Below are 17106 nucleotides of genomic sequence, written 5' to 3'. Positions count from 1 at the left end.
ATTGTGCCCTTCTAAGAGTTGGACGACTTATTTAAAACAAATTGGTAATGGTGGCTGTGGTTAAATTAGAATTTAATAACTCATCTTAGGTGTCTCAGGATAGCTCCCTTAAGTATTATTTCTACACTGAAATGACTGTTGTTAACATTGTTTTCCAACTATAAACTACTAACACATGGAGCTGTCATCTCCTTTGATAACAACTACTATAAGGAATGTATGAAAGACATTGACCTAAGTGTATTAAATTTAGTTCATTGGAACAAACATTTATTGAATGCCTACTAAGTGTAAGAGGATAATAGAAAATCAGATTTCACAATGGGAAGGTACTGATTCAAACATCAAACTATTGCAAAGAAAGAATCAGTAGTCACTCATTTTGGTTAGGTTAAAAAATTATGTATATTTGTAGATATTTTTAGACTGACTTTTCAAGACTAGTTTCCCTTTGTTTTGTAACCTTGTGAACTTCGTAAGAATTTGATTCAGTGTTTACGAGTAGCATGTTTTTCTTTAGAGAAGCATGAGAACATGAAATAAGATCCTAGAGTCCACAGTAAACTCTCCTTAGCTTCCCGGGCTTGCCCATAGATGTAGTTTGTGAGGTTAGTATGTGACGTTAGTGGCTGATAACACAGTAGAGTTTAAGTTTAATAAACTTAGTTATGACTGGGTCGCAATCCTGAGTTGCTGTTACCATTAAAATGGACTGCAGAAAGGAACACAGAGGCCAAAAGACCTATGACTCTGTGGAGCACAGAGGGGAGGGTTGGGTCCAAATCTAAGTTTTCTTTGGTGGCAGAGACAATATTCTCTCTCTGAAATGGCACTAGAAGGTATATTGGGGGAAATGGCAAGAGATCTTCAAAATGAAAATTCTGGTGACCATTTCAGTGAAGAGATTGTACTGACAAAAGATCAAGGAAATTTCACATTGCAGATGGACAGATCACCTGATCTTAACCCCAAATGGCTCATCTTGGGTGATAATGGTCTGCTTTGAGATATCAGTCACGGGTCACCCCATAATAGTTCTCCTGCCTTTGTTGTCTTCATTATGGCTTCATTCCTTTGACTCTAGAAGTCATTTTAATGTTCTTGAAAATCGGTCATGAAAACCCATGAAAAGTGAATATCTTACTGATTAAAGTGATTAGCAAATAGTGAGCTCAGGCCTTGCCAGAATGGGGGTCAAGCCAGGTGTATGGACGGAGAGAGAGTACGCATGATGGGTAAGAAGTACTTAAAAAGGAGGTAAGATGAAGCCAAAGTTTAAATCACTTGACGTTAAATTTTGTCTAAGCCCAATGTGTAATAATACAGTTAAACACATCTCTTTACTGTGTAATTCTGCTTCTAAAAATTTATACTAAGGAAAAACATCCAGATAAATGCACAAGTGTGTACATACAAGGACGTTTATCACAGTATCATCTAAAAGCAGTATAAAAGTGGAAGTAACCTGAATATCTATCAATAAGTGATTGGAATATTCTGCAGGAATCCAAAATGATGATGTAGATGTGTCCATTACAGAAGGCCAAGATATACTATTTAGTTAGAGAAAATAATATCAAAAATTATATCTAACATCATGTAATTTTTGTTTTTAAAAAATATGCAAGTTAAAAAAAAGAATCAATTTGCAGATGTTGTTGTGTTAATTGTATTATAGTCATGCATCGCTTAATGACGGGGATATGTTTATTGTTGTGCAAACATCATAGAGTGTACTTACACAAACCTAGATGGTCTAGCCTACTACACACCTAGGCTCTGTGGTATAGCCTTTGTACGAACCTGCACAGCATGTTACTGTACTGAACACTGTAGGCAATTGTAACACAGGGGTATTTGTGTATCTAAACATAGAAAAGGTACAGTAAAAATATGGTATAAAGGATAAAAAATGGCACACCTGTATAGGGCACTTACCACGAATGGAGCTTGCAGGACAGGAAGTTGCTCTGGGCGAGTCAGTGAGTGAGTGGTGAGTGAATGTGAAGGCCTGGGACATTAGTGTACCCTAGTGTAGACTTTACACACTGTACACTTAGGCTGCACTAATTAATAAGAGATATTTTTCTTTATTCAATAGTAAAGTAACCTTCACTTTCTGTAATGTTTTTTTACTTTATAAACTTCAATTTTTTAAACTCTGTGACTTGTAATCACACAGCTTAAAACACCCATTGTACAGCTGTACAAAAATATTTTCTTTCTTTGTGTCCTTAGTCTATAAATTTTTTCTATTTTTAATTTTTGTTTACTTTTTAAACTTTTCTATTAAAAACTAAGACACAAACACATTAACCTAGGCCTACACAGGGTCAGGATCATCAACATCACTGTCATCCACCTCTACATCTTGTCCCCCTGGAAGGCCTTCAGGGGCAATAACACATGGAGCTGTCACCTCCTTTGATAACAATGCCTTCTTCTGGAATGCATCCTGAAGGACCTGCCTGAGGCTCCTCTTGAGGAGGGGTCACTCTTTTCAGAAATACGTCCCTGGTGGTTTGCTTGGTTTGTTTCTTTTTTCATCAGAGATTTGCTTGTAAGCAGGTAAACATTCCTCTCTACCAATGAAAACCTTTTGGTGGTGGCGTCCATGTTTTCAAACTTTTTAAGGAGTTTCTTGAGGTCTACAAAAGCTTCTGCTAAACTTTCACTGTGGATTTTCTTGGAGGTTCTTCTTTTTCTTCTCCCGGAGTTTCCTTTTTTCTTGCCTCTTCTTCAGCTATGCAATCCTGTTCCAGTTCCAACAACTCCTCATTAATCAATTCCTCAGGAACCACCTCTAGAGCTCCTCGATGTCATCCTCACCCACACCCAGGTTAAAGCTGTTTGCTGTCTCAACTGCAGCCTTATTGATTTTTGCAGCCTCCTCATCCTTGGCAAATCCTTTGAAGTCATGGATGAATCTCCTGAGTGTCTTCCTCCGGATGCCATTCATGCACTCCTTGATGACATCAGTCCAAGCCCAAGCAAGCTTCTTGACACAGTCATAGATGTTGTAATCCTTCCAGAGTTGCATCAGTATCTTCCTCAGTTGCAGCAATAGCCTGGGCAAAGGTCCTCCTCAGGTAGTAAGTCTTAGAAGCTGCTCTAACTCCTTGACTCACTGGTTGGATCAAAGAGGTGGTGTTTGGTGGGAGAAACACTGCTTTAATAGTGGGATGAAGATCACCCATAAAAGGAGGATGGCCAGGAGCATTATCAACAATAAGCAACATCTGGAAGGTGTGTTATTCTCCAAACAATGCTTCTCCATTTTGCTGGCATAGCAGTTCATGAGGGCCATCCACAGCTTCTTACTGCTCCTGTAGTACCTTACCAGTGTGTACTTACTGATCTGCTGAAGGCCCTGGGCTTCTCACTGTGCCAGGTCCCAAAGGGTTTCGATTAGTAGCCCACAACATTGCCTCCAAACAAGACTCTTATCCTTCCCTTAAAAGCCTTGAAACCTGGCATTGAATTGGTCTCCTTGTAGATGAAAGTCCTTTCAGGCATCTATTTCCAGAATAGTGAGGTTTCATCCATATTGAATAATTTCTCTGCCAAGTAATTTTCCTCCACAATCAGCTTATCTAGAGTTTCCAAAAATTCTGCAGCTGCCTTCACATCAGCACTTGCAGACTCACCACTCACTTTCACATTATGTAATGAATAATGATTCTTGAATCGTTTAAACCACCCGGAGCTAGCAGTAAATCCAACATCATAGTCAGGTCCAGTCTTTTCTTTCAACATTACCGTGATCATCTGCTGCTGAGAGGGACACACTTCTGTGTCTGGCCTTCAATCCAGACCATTAGAAGTTTATCCATGTCTGATAGAGGCCCTTCTCGAATTTTTGTTAGTTTCTTTGCCTTCAACGAAGCAGATCCTTTAACAGCTTCTGTCACTTTGTTCTTGTTCTTCAAGATTATAGCTGTGGTGGAACAGGACATGCGTTTCCTCCTTTATAGTCCCTAATCACTTTTTTTTTTTTTAAAGATTTTATTTTTTCCTTTTTCTCCCCAAAGCCCCCCGGTACATAGTTGTGTATTCTTCGTTGTGGGTTCCTCTAGTTGTGGCATGTGGGACGCTGCCTCAGCGTGGTCTGACAAGCAGTGCCATGTCCGCGCCCAGGATTCGAACCGACGAAACACTGGGCCGCCTGCAGCGGAGCGCGCGAACTTAACCACTCGGCCACGGGGCCAGCCCCAGTCCTTAATCACTTTTAATTTCGTTTCCAGGTCAGTCACTTAATGTGGGCTCTTACTGGCAAGAATAGCAGTGGATTTTGTATGCTTAGGGGCCATGATGACATAACATGAGATTAAATCAAGCACAAGAGTTCAGATCCTGGGCACAGACCTAGCACTGCTCCTCAAGCCATGCTGAGGCGGCGTCCCACATAGCAGAAACTAGAAGGACCTACAACTAGAATATACAACTATGTACTGGGGGGCATTGGGGAGAAGAAGAAAAAAAGAGGAAGATTGGCAACAGATGTTAGCTCAGGTGCCAATCTTTAAAAAAATCAAGTACAAGAGAAAATGATGGAATCAATGAAGAGATGCAGTAAACACGAGATCTATGAGGCTGCTTCCGGCATAGTATGATACACTGTTTTACAGTAAACTTCTTTTAACATAAGTAGGAGTATACTCTAAAATAATGATGACTATAGTATAGTAAATACATAATCCGGTAACATAGTTGTTTATCATGATTATCAAGTATTATGTACTGTGTGTAATTGTATGCACTATACTTTTATATGACGGGCAGCGCAGAGGGTTTGTTTACAGCAGCATCACCACAAACACGTGAGTAATGGTTGCATTACAATGTTACCACAGCTGTGATGTTATGATGGCTGCAGTGTCCCTAGGCAGTAGGAATTTTCAGCTCCACTATAATCTTATGGGCCCATCACTGTATATACAGACCACTGCTGACTGAAACATCATTATATGGTGCGTGACTATAATGAAATAGGAAAGTTTGGTACTAAAAACTATGTTATCTCTGAGTAGTAGGAATATGGATGATTTATGTTTTTTACTTTTAAAAAATACTTTTAAGAAAAACTGTACAGGTATTACTTTAAAAATCAGAAAAACAGCAAAAGCAAACAAAAAACCTTGTATTTTAAGAACTGAAATGCAACTTTGCCCAGGCAGAAGTCCTTGACCGTAGACCCTGGCTGTCTCAGCTGTGGCAGGAAGTCTCTCTGCCAGAAAATCAACAGCTCCAGCCACACGTGGGCTTAGAAGCTGTAGCAGCGAGAGCATCCCAGTAGTCAAAACAGGGGTCAGGGGACTGAGAACAAACTCTTTCAAACATAACTTTGGACTCTGCTTCCCACCTACCCCTCTGTTGCTGATTTCCGTCTCATGTCCCCACTGCCTGCTCATGCTTGCACTGGAGTGCCCCACTCCTTTTGGACTCATCATTACCGAAACTGACTTGGACCTCCACCAAGTCTTTCCTGATAGGATCTAATCTCTCCTTCATTTGATCTTCCATGGTTCTTTGTGCCTCTCGGGGCGCCTACCTGCTGGTACCTGTACTGCATTGATTTGAGCACCTGTCTTGTTCTTCTTGCAGAATGAGAGCTCCCTGAAGTAGCGTTTTTGTTTTTCTCATGGCTATCCACCCCAAAGCACCTAGCCCCGTGCGTTTCTTATGGGAGGCACCCAAAAACATATACAGTAAATAAGTGAAAGAATGAACAGATGACTTCTGCAGGTTGCTAGCTCTCAAGACATCTGGACTTCCTTGTTGTTTCTTAGCAATGTAGAAATCCACTTTCTCATTCTATTTTGCCCTGTCAAGACTCCAGGCATGCCCTAGTGAAGATAAGGCAGAAAGAATTAGTGCTGCCTTCTCTGATATCTGTAAACACGGGGTATAAGATGTGCCATCATTTGACTTGGAGGAAGTGGAAAATGGAACTCAGCCAACAATTTCTTAGGTCATTAAAAGTTATTTAAAAAAGCAATAAGAGACACAAAAGTAACCTTTGCAATAAAAAGGAAGCTCTGGTTACAAAAAAATTAATTTAGGGAAGCTAGATGGGAGAAGATTTAAAGAGAATGGAAGGAGAGGAGAACTTACGAGAGACGGGGTGTTGTCAGAACAGCTATGATACGATGACTCTGGAAGACCAGAATGCTTATGCTGGACAGCTTCTGACTACAAGCTAGTAAAATCATTATTTTTCAATAAAACGCATCTTTCTAAGAATTTTGCCCTACTGCATCGGAACCGATTCAGTTGCTGGAAGGTCTTACCATTGTTTCTCCTCAGAAATAACTTCCAGGTAGTGCTCTTGTATTGCTGGTTCTTATTCCTGCTGTCCCCCAGGCTGGCCCGTGTCCTGCCTGGAATGCCATAAACTCTTCTGCGGTCTCTGCGTTCTCTGATCACCACCTGCAATTACAATCCCAGTGAAAGGAATTTACTAAAGTCAATGGAAGAATGAAGGCTCACAGCATTTAACTCCTTTCCCAAGGTCCATATTGAATTTGGGAGGGAGCCAGCATTTTGTGCTTGTGCGGAGGAAGCAATAAATATCATTAAAGACTGCGTTGAGAGTAGTAATGCATTTAAAATGATAAAGAATAAAAAATAATTTTTAAAGTTGTCAGTCTTGCTCATCTTCACCACAATGGATGTCAATATCTTGCTTACCTGCAATGAAGTGTTACAGTCTATTAAAGAGTAGGTAAGCTGTGTGGCCCCATGTTCATCATGAAGGTTGGAAGGCTGCCATTTGGGGTCATGAAAGTGTGTCTGCATCATACCCTAAGGCCCATCTCAATTCTTCTCTTTACCTATTCTAGTAGACTGGAGGACACAGAGATGACAAGGAGATAGTCCTTTTCTCAAGTGACCTACAGTCTAGCAGGGACACAAACACATAACATCCTATACAAAAGGTCTGAAAATGAGGAAGAAGTAATGAGATGTTTAAACGGAGACTAGGAAGTGCTTCATTCTGAGGTAGGGAGAGCAGGAACAAAGGCGCAGGGGCGTGGAAAAGTGTGGTAGGTTTTCAGAGCAGGGAGTGGATGGGCCTGCCTGTGGCAGAGGGTTTATGAAAACGTGGTCGGAGATGGTGCTGGAAAGACTATACCTTTTGGAATTTGTTTTGGATAAGTTAAAAAACCTGAGGTCATGGCTCAACAACAAAAAAACACACAACCCGATCAAAAAATGGGCAGAGGACATGAACAGACATTTCTCAAAAGAAGATATGAATATGGCCAATAGACCCATGAAAAGATGTTCATCATCGCTAATCATCAGGGAAATGCAAATCAAAACTACACTAAGATATCACCTTACACCCGTTAGATTGGCAAAAACATCCAAAACCAAGAGCGACAAATGTTGGAGAGGTTGTGGAGAAAAAGGAACCCTCATACACTGTTGGTGGGAATGCAAACTGGTACAGCCACTATGGAAAACAGTATGGAGATTTCTCAAAAAGTTAAAAATTGAAATACCCTATGATCCAGCCATCCCATTACTAGGTATCTATCCTAAGAACCTGAAATCAGAAATCCCAAGAGTCCCTTGCACCCCTATGTTCATCGCAGCATTATTTACAATAGCCAAGACGTGGAACCAACCTACATGCCCAGAAACTGATGATTGGATAAAGATGTGGTATATATATACACAATGGAATACTACTCAGCCATAAAAAAGACAAAATTGGCCCATTCACAGCAACGTGGATGGACCTCGAGGGTATTATGTTCAGCGAAATAAGCCAGTCAGAGAAAGATGAACTCTATATGACTCCACTCATAGGTGGAAGTTAGTATATTGACAAGGAGATCTGATCGGTGGTTACCAGGGAAAAGGGGGGGTGGGGGGAGGGCACAAAGGGGGAAGTGGTGTACCCACAACATGACTAACAAAAATGTACAACTGAAATCTCACAAGGTTGTAATCTATCATAACATTAATTTAAAAAAAAAAAAAAAAAACCTGAGGTCAGCACTTCCTGGCACTCCTGACCGGCACTCCTGACCGGCACTGAGTTTTGTTGGGGAATGTGTGATATGACCTTAAAGGGCTGGTCTCATCCCCCAACGTGTCCAAGCGTCCTCACCAATCCATGCAAATGGCAGCTGATCTTTTATATCATGGTGTAAGTTGAGATCAAATGTGTTTTCTTGGAAGCTGCCTTTCTGCTTTAAGTCAGGGAACGCTGAGCGTAGCTGAGAGCTGAAGAAGCCGGTGGCTGGGGGAGCTTGACCCCTCCATCTGGGGCTGACCAGCAACAGTGCTGTGAAGGGGGCCAGGGTGGTGTTTGGCCTCCTGAACCATACTGATAATGTCGAATATTCATTGAGAGCTGGTTACACATCAGGCATTGCACTAAGCATTGTGTATGTATTCTCTAATTTAATCTTCCCAACAACCCTGGGAGCAAGATTCTATAATCCTTACTTGACAGGTGAGGAATTTCCGTTCCTAAAAGTTAACCTCCCTTGAAGGCATCCGGTAAGTGTTGAGGCTGGGACTTGAACCCAGGCACTCTGAGTTCTTACTGTCTTATCCCCCTTCCTCTGTCAAAACCTGATTTCAGAAAAGGCCTTAGAGACATAGTCAAGCCACAGAGAGGCAGTGTGGTGTAGGGGTTAGGAACATGGACCATGGAATCAATCTGATTTGAGTTTGAGTCCTGGCCCCACGCCTTCCCTGTGTGACCAGACAAATGGCCTAACTCCCCAGCCTTCAGGGTCTGCCTCTGTAAGATGCTGCCAGCCGCCGCACACACCTCACAGATTGTCACAGTGTGAGATGAAATGAGATGTACAACAACCCTGGCATGCGGTGTGTTCTCAAAAAATGTTAGCTGTTGTTGTCATCCAAAGGAGCTATGAGTGGTGTCTCCACCACTGGGATATTTGTTTTACCAATCAAATAGTACTTCAGCCAAAAGAAATGAATCTAATGGTAGAAGTTTCAGGAATTTGTACTCAATTAATTTTTAGTTAAGTAATACATGAACAGCTACTCAATTACAAGAAGCTCAAACAATGCAGATAGTTCAGTTGCCTTTAATCAGCCACATGGTGGAATCTGACTCATCGTTGTGTATCGTGGTGGAGCCCTGTTAGAGGGGCCGGGAGGTCCTTCCTTGGCATCTGGAAGTGGCACCATGTGGGCCGACGTCTTAGAGGCCGGCTTTCCTCTAGCCTTACCGGGCGAGGATCCTCCTCTTGCTGCTCCTGTGAGAAGCAGGGCTGGGAACCGTGAGTGCGGGAATGGTGGTGCCCAAGAGATGCGCAGGGCTGCGGAGATAGGCTCCAGCCCTGCTGCGCCCCCGACTGCCTTGTGCTCCTAGTCCGCACTTCCTGATTGTAAACCAAGAGCCTGAATCCAGATGGTCTTCAGGCCCATTTTCAGGGGGCATTTCATTTGGTCCCCCGACTCTATAGGTGCTGGAATGATGAGCCACTCCCACACGGAGTGAGTTGCCCAAGGTCACATACTTAGGAAGTGGCAGAGCTAAGACTGGAAAGAACCCCTCACCTCTAGTTCTCGTGGCTTGGACATCTGTAGCAAATGAGTCGTGAATATTTTTCTTTCCTCTCTCATCCAATTTCTCATAAGTGCGAGCCATGTTGAGCTCTAAAATGCTCTGGCTCTAACACTCTCAATCTTCTCCCTGTCGAGGACCAGCAGAGTTGTTCCAGGCATGGATGGGTGTGAAAATAAAGGAGTAAAGCCTCTTTCTGCCCCGGCCGGGAGGATCCCAGTGGGACACGACACAGGGCATGAGAGAACTCACCATGAGCAGCTGGCCTGGACATAAATGCCCTTCAGCTGTGCCCGGGAGGGTGGCCCTGCCCACACACGGCTGTCCTGGGCCTCTAATCAAATCCACCAACTGTGGGAATGGGGATAGCAGCCACCTGTGTGGGCCCACCCATTTCCGGTCTTCTTCACTCCCCTGGTCACCGGCTCCATTTCTACCTTCACTCGAGACTCTGCCAACAGCCTTGCCCAGGAAGAAATTCAGGGGAATTTCTGGCATCTCTCCACCCCACAGGAATGGAAATTACTTCAACGTCTGCCAATAACAGTTGGGATAACAGAGTCATTATTGCTCAAGGGCAGAATTCTGATTCTCTTGCTGCCACGTGCTCCTAGCCTGAACCCCCCCACGTTGGTGGCAGCAGGATCTGCTTCTACTTAACTGTTATTCTTTTCTTTTATACTGCAGCGATGGCCTGCCCTCCTGCAGCCTCAGTTGAAGCCCCCCACTGGCCAATTTGGATGCGTACGTCCTTCATCCAACCCAGAACAGGAACTCACATCTACACAAAGAAAGATTATCCAGGGAAGATTTTCAGAAAATAGCCCCGATGTCTGAATTACCCTGAGCACTGTGATTCTGTGCTGTTCTCTGGGCTCAGTCACCAAATATGCCAGGCAAGTAAGCTATCACTGAGAAAGACAGAGCTCATAAGGGAAAGTCAGAGAAGCGAGAAAAGGGCCTTCTGCTCCCCTTGAGGAGAAATCTGAGGAGAGAACAAGGAAAACCGACAGTCATGATTAAGCAACCAGACAACACGAGCTCCGGGGCTCAGCAGACTGGAGTCTTTTCTCTCTCAGCTCTGCCATTTACTAGGTGTGTGACTGCCAGCAAGTCACTGCCTTCCTGCTTCATCATTTCCTCGTCTGTAATAGGAAAGGGTTAAGTTAAAGGGCCCCTTCTGGAGAAGGCATTCAGTTAGCACACCATCTCTTCTCCACACAGGCTGAGGCTGAGCCGGGGAGGAGGAGGTAGAAGCTTCAGCTGTGATCCTTGCCCTTAAGAAATTAGTGATCTTGTTGGGGAGACCAGTACATGGATTAACGGTGGTGACAAGTTCATTGTGTGGAATTTTGTGGTGAATCTCTGGGTTTATTTCAACCGCAGAAATTTAGAAAGGGGTGAGAGCAGAGGTCTGGGAAGCTTTGTGGAGAAAGTAAAACCGGACAAGGGCCTTGAAGTAGGGGAGAGGATAAATGAAGCCTCCAGGTGAGCAGAGTAAAGAAGAAAGACAGGAACACAGCATGTATGTGGGGCTAGGAGGGGACCCTGCGGAGTGGAGTGGAGATGCGTGTTGGAAAAAGGAGCTGAATGTGTTCTCCAGATGAGGCCCACTATGCCAGCCTTGAAAGCCATTGCATTCCTTCCTCTTTTCTTCATTCATTTATTTATCTTGTTGGAGTATCTACTATGTAAGTTATTTAGAGTCTTTGGCTGAGATTCAAGAGTAAAGCCTACACTGAAAGTTTTAAGATTTGTTTCTGATATGAAGGTCTAGAGATAATATTGATTAGATTAAGAGGGACCAAATAGGCAGTGATTCTCAACCCCGCTGGCACATTGAAAAATTATGGACGCCTCTGCCCCTTCTCTAGCAATTCTGATTTTATTTGGTCTGGGGAGGGGGTCTGAGCATAGTCCCTTCCTTTCCATTTCCTTCCTTCCTCCCTCCTTCGCTCCTTCTGTCTCTCTTTCCTTCCTCCCTCCTTCCCTCTGTCTCTCCCTCCTTCCCTCCCTCCTTTTTCCCTCCCTCTGTCTCTCCTTCCTCCCTCCTCCTTCCCTCCCTCCGTCTCTCCTTCCTCCCTCCTCCTTCCCTCCCTCCATCTCTCCTTCCTTCCTCCCTCCTTTTTCCCCCCTCTCTCGCTCTTTCTGCAGCTCTTTGGGTGTGAGGTGATAAGGGTCTGAAATAAAACAGCAATCAAAATGGAGGAGAAATTAAGATAAAGAGACATTTTAAAGGAAAAAAATGGCAGCTACTCTGCTAATGAAACACAGGAGATTAAAGAGAGGTTCTGTTTCTTTCTTCAAAATATTTGTTGAGCAGTTACCGTATACCTCCTACTGAATCTGAAGCTGTGGGAAATTCAGATGGTAAGACCCTGGTCTTGCCTTCAAGGAGCCTATGTCTAGTAGATGACAAAGAAAGTAACCCTATACAAGGAGAATATGGAAGGTGACTGAAGGGTAATTTTTTTTAAGGTGTAGAGAACAGAGAGGAGAGGGGCAGAGTTTCCCTCTCGTGGACAGAATGCGGGAAAGTCTCCACAGAGGTACCATTTAGTGGAAATTTGAAGCCTGGGCAGGTTTTCTGCTGGTGGGGAGGGGCGAAGGGGCCCTCTGATGCCAGTCACAGTGAAAGGAAAGGTATGGGGATGGTTGGATATAATGAATGGCAGAGTTAACACATGATCCCCAAGAAGCATGTGGTGACTGGAAGACTTGGAGGGGAAGGTAGATTACTACTGGAAAAGGCTAGATGAGTTGAAGTCAGATTTGAGGGTTTTTTTGCTGAGGAAGATTTGCCCTGAGCTAATATCTGTCACCAATCTTCCCTTGTCATGGCCACAACATGGCTGCTGACAAGTGGTGTAGGTCCGCACCTGGGAACTGAACCTGGGCTGCCAAAGGGGAGTGCACCAAACTTAATCACTGGGCCACCAGGGCTGGCCTCAGATTTGTTTTTTAACATTACCTTTTGTTTGTTAACTGTTGGCAATGTTTTATTATTATTTTATTATTATTTCTTGACCTTAGTGTTATATGAGTGCTCACTTTATACGTATTTCTTTAAATATACATATAAGCTTTATCAACTTTCTGCATAGATGTTATTTTTCACATCTTTAAAATGTTTAAAGAACAGTAGAAAAATCAATATAACATCATAAAGATACATGCACCTAACAACACAATCTTGAACTATATCAAATAAATAGGAAAAATTACATAAATTAACAATTGTAGTTGGAGATATTTTAACAGGCATCTCTAAGAACTGTAGATCAAATAGAAAAAAATAGCGTGAATTTGAATGAGCTGAAAACACAATTTAAAAATATGTATATCCAAAATAACAGAAAACAGACATTCTTTCTGAACATACATAGGAATTTATACCAGTAGACCATGTGTTACGCTGTAATGGAAGCTTCAATAAATTCTAAAGAATCAATCCCATTCAGACAATGTCCTTCAACTACATTTTTGAAAAGGTCACTAAAATAAAGTCCCACATGTTTAGAAATTACATAACGTATGATTGAATAACACTTGTTTTAAAAAATAAATATTTAGAACTAAATAAAACACTACATGATAGAATTTGTGTAACACAGCTAAAGTAGTACTTAAAGGAAAACTTATAGCTTTAAATATACTAATGAACAAGAAGGATTAAAAACAAATGAGTTGCCAAATGAGATACCACTTCACACCCATTAGGATGGCTATTATCAAAAAAATAAGATAACAAGTCTTGTGAGGATAATATTAACTTTTTAATTAAGGTGTTATTTATGTACAACAAAATGCACCATTTTAGAAGTCATTTTTTTTTTTAAGGTCTTGAATGCCCAGGTGAGGGATTTGGATGGCCAGAGGCTGTATGCTGCAATAAAAATTCAGGCACTGGCTCTATGGTGTAGTGGTTAAGTCCAGCATGCTCTGCTTTGGCGGCCTGGGTTTATGGGTTCGGGTCCTGGGTGCTGACCCATACCACTCATCAAGCCACACTGTGGCAGTGACCCACATACAAAATAGAGGAAGATTGGCACAGATGTTAGCTCAGGGTTAATCTTCCTCAAGCAAAAAAAAAAAAAAAGAGGAAGATTGGCAATAGATGTTAGCTCAGAACGAAGCTTCCTCACACACACACACATAAATCAACAGACTTGACATTGAATTACAGTCCCATCATTTGCTAACTATGTGATCTCAGATAAATTACTTGAGTCTCAGGGCCTCATTTCCTCATCTTCGATGGTGATAGGACTACACCTCCAGGGGAATACGGAAAGGATCAAATAAAGTATTGTACATAAAATACTTGGCACATAGTAGGGACATAATAGGTATTAATTCTCTTTCTATTTTACTCATCAGAATCTTCAAGGGTGGGACCATAGTATCCGTGCATTTGAAAAGCACTCTAGGTGATTCTGACGTACAACTAAACTTTGAATCATTGGTGTAGGCAGTGGGAGCCATGATATAATTTTGATAGGGGAAATGGCATTATTAGAGCTATACATTAGGACTCTCAGTCTGCAGTGGCATTAACTAGGCCTGGAAGCCTGGGAGAATGAGGAAACACGGAGTGCGGACAGAGTGGAGGATCTGATCTGGGGGACTGTGACGAGCTTGGTTTCAGCTGATGTTTGTCTATTCATCAACAAGTCAACCTTGATTCGGGCCTACTTTGAGTGAGGCCCTGTATTTCCCACAGAGATAAATGCATCCTCACTTCCCTGACTCATCTCTTGAGGAACAACTCTTGGAAGGCTTTCTGTGGCCTCTCTCTTCCTTGTCTTTTGGCTGGCTCAGTGATGGTGCTGGTAGCATCAGTTCAGGAACGTTTAGGGGTTTCCGGTTAACTATGGGGTGCAGAGCTTTCAGCCACAGGTATTCCACTGGGGTGGTAGTGCATTGGCTTTTTGTCTTTCCTTTGGGATCTTCTCGCCTGGGATCCACAACCACTTTCTAGTCTAGATCTCATTCTTAGTACAAATCTCTAGACTTAGGTTCTGATTCTTCTTTTTCCTAACACTAGGAACTCCCAGGCAGGGTAGAGAAGAACATGAAACCATGATATCATCCACCTAGTATGACTAGGTAGCTGTAACAATGGCTGCCAGAAGGGGCTGCACAGAGTTCTTGCTCATCTTTCCTGGATAGTCGATTTCTTGGGACAAACACATGCCACCTTGGAGGACTTATGCTGGCTGCCTATCATGTTATCACAAGAGGATAACTGTTGTCAGACCCTGAAAGAAGGAACAAATATCTATAGCTGACAGGGAAGCATGTGGCTTTATAACTTGTTTTGTTCTCAACAGGCCTTCGTGTCCCTGTTTTTTCTTAACTTTAGGTACATGGTCCCATGCGAACCATGACAGGAAGAATTAAACTAGGCGAGGAGGCCAGAGAGAGTCCCCAAAGAAGAGACAATGGATATCAGATTGGAAGGAAGAGGGGAGGCTGATGGGGGAAGGGTGGTAGACTGAGATGTTGGCGACGGCAGTGGGCATGGAGAGTCTCCAGCCATGTGAACAAAGGGCAGAGAATGGAACAAATCAAAACATAACTAGCACTGTACAAGATGCAGTTGGAGAGATAGGTTGACTAAGGCATGCAGCCAGTGTAACTTCGTCTTTATCCTATGATCAATAGGGTGGCACTGAAAACTTTTGAAAGCAAGGAGATAAAATAAATTAAATTTTCCTTTTGTAAAGATCATATGGCTGCTGTGTAAAGACAAGGTTAGAGAGGGGCCAGAGTACTTTTGGGAGTAGTTCAGGTGAGAGATGACAGTAGCTTGGCCTATGTGATGTACTAGAGATTGAAGTGAACCAAAGATTGAGGAAGCAGATTTGACAGTTCTTGCTGATGAAATAGAGATGATGATGTGAGTCGGTGGAAGTTATTAAGATTGACTGCTTGTAGATGGTGACCATTCTGTCCTGCTGTCAATTCAGTGCCATAGGCCTAAAATGGAATGTCTCGTCTTTTCTCCACATGTCTCTATCTGGCTTGCTATAGACTGACTATTTGTGTTCCCCCGAAATTCATGTGTTGAAACCTAGTGCCCAGTGTGATGGTATTAGGAGATGGGGCATTTGGGAGGTGATTAGGTCAAAAGGGTGGAGCCCTCATGAATGAGATTAATGTCCTCAGAAAAGAGACCACAGAGAGCACCCCCGACCCCTCCACTGTCTGAGGACCAAGTCTGTGAACCAAGAAGTGAGCTTTCACCAGACGCCGAATCTGCGGGCACCCTGACCTGGACTCCAGCCTCCAGAACTGGGGGAAATAAATGTTTGTTGTTTAAGCCCCCCAGTCTATGGTTTTCTGTTATAGCAGCCCAAACGGGCTAAGACATGGCCTGTATCTGCTAATGACACAATCACTTTTCTAGTCATTCTATCTAAAATCTGGACATAATTTTGAACTTCTGTCTCACTTCTATCCCCAAATCTAATTGGTCACAAAGTGCAGAATTCTTTCCTTTTGCAATGTCTCTTGCATCTTTTCCTTTATTTTTATTCCAATTCAGGCTCATTATTATCTAAAACACCTGGTAGTTGGTGCCTAAATTTTATCTCCCAACCCTGGTCTCCATCTTGAATGCCATACCACCTCGTTCTCTCTCCACTGTTGCTTTCACCATTCTGTTCCTTCCACAGAACCTTGTAGTGGTTCCCCATTGGCCTGGAGTGAAATCTGAATACCTTGGTTTAGAATTAAAGGCCTTCTGCAATCCGTCACTAGTCATTTACTTTGCCACTCTCCGCTCCTCTATACTAGTAGTTTAAAAACTCTTTTAAAGTTACAGAACCCTTTGTTCAAATGGACTCTTTGTTCAAAAACATGGCAGCTCCAGAAGTAAAGCAATAAGAGTGGAGCTTTTGGTTGAAGCAGGATGGGAATTGATTTCCTCTCCCTGCCCGTTACCTCCTTTCCACCCCTACCTGCTTTGTCCCCTGAGATGAGTCTTTTCAGAATGTTGTTTGAAATCCATCAGCTTCCAGGAATGCTCTTAGGTAGAAATAGGGGTTCTCCTCAAGGAATAAGTGGGTCACTGAACCCAACGTGTGTTTCCCTCCACTGGGTCTCTAGTCTGCCTCTCCTCTGGTTGTGTCCTCATCAGGCAGGGTCTCTGCCTCATAAAAGGCCCCCTCTGTGATGTCATGTGGACATCCTCACCACACCTCTGTAGGGAGCACAACAGCAGTTTTAATAGTACTGCTTCTTGCAGCATCTTTCAAGAAGTTAAGGGTATCACAACAAACAGCCCAGTCAAAGCAATTTTACAGGGACCATCCAGTATGGTACAAACACTTCCTTGGTCTGATTTGATCTAGAAAATGTTATATACAGAGCAGAGGTCTCCAAACCCGGGGATGGGGCCCCAGAACTTGTGTTTATAAATAGCCCCCTGAGTTCTGAACCAGTAAAAGGAGCACTAGGAAACAGTTAAGGATGGAGATTTTAAGTTGAGTCTGGGGGAGCTGAGAGGATGGTGATACTGAGTGACAATATGATAGTGCTCT

The 17106-nt window shown here is 42.9% G+C and overlaps 1 protein-coding gene across 2 annotated transcripts in view; it reads right to left on the bottom strand.

The window, feature by feature from the left end:
- Positions 1–16719, bottom strand: part of CDYL (chromodomain Y like) — a 243142-nt gene extending 226423 nt beyond the window's left edge. Inside the window, exons 1-2 of one of the 2 annotated variants that reach the window (XM_070585015.1) lie at positions 16525–16719; positions 6291–6429 (exon numbers count right to left, since the gene is read on the bottom strand). In XM_070585015.1, coding sequence (XP_070441116.1) covers positions 6291–6293 — 3 coding nt within the window. In that variant the 5' untranslated portion in view covers positions 6294–6429; positions 16525–16719. The remainder of the gene's footprint in view (positions 1–6290; positions 6430–16524) is intronic. The other variant, XM_070585012.1, reaches the window with a different exon arrangement.
- Between the last annotated feature and the right edge of the window lie 387 nt (positions 16720–17106).

The sequence above is a fragment of the Equus przewalskii genome, chromosome 19 (assembly GCF_037783145.1).
Source record: "Equus przewalskii isolate Varuska chromosome 19, EquPr2, whole genome shotgun sequence".
In the NCBI taxonomy this organism is placed as follows: Eukaryota; Metazoa; Chordata; class Mammalia; order Perissodactyla; family Equidae; genus Equus; species Equus przewalskii.
The sequence above is the reverse complement of the archived record's forward strand: the minus strand, read 5'-3'. Positions and strand labels throughout refer to the sequence as shown.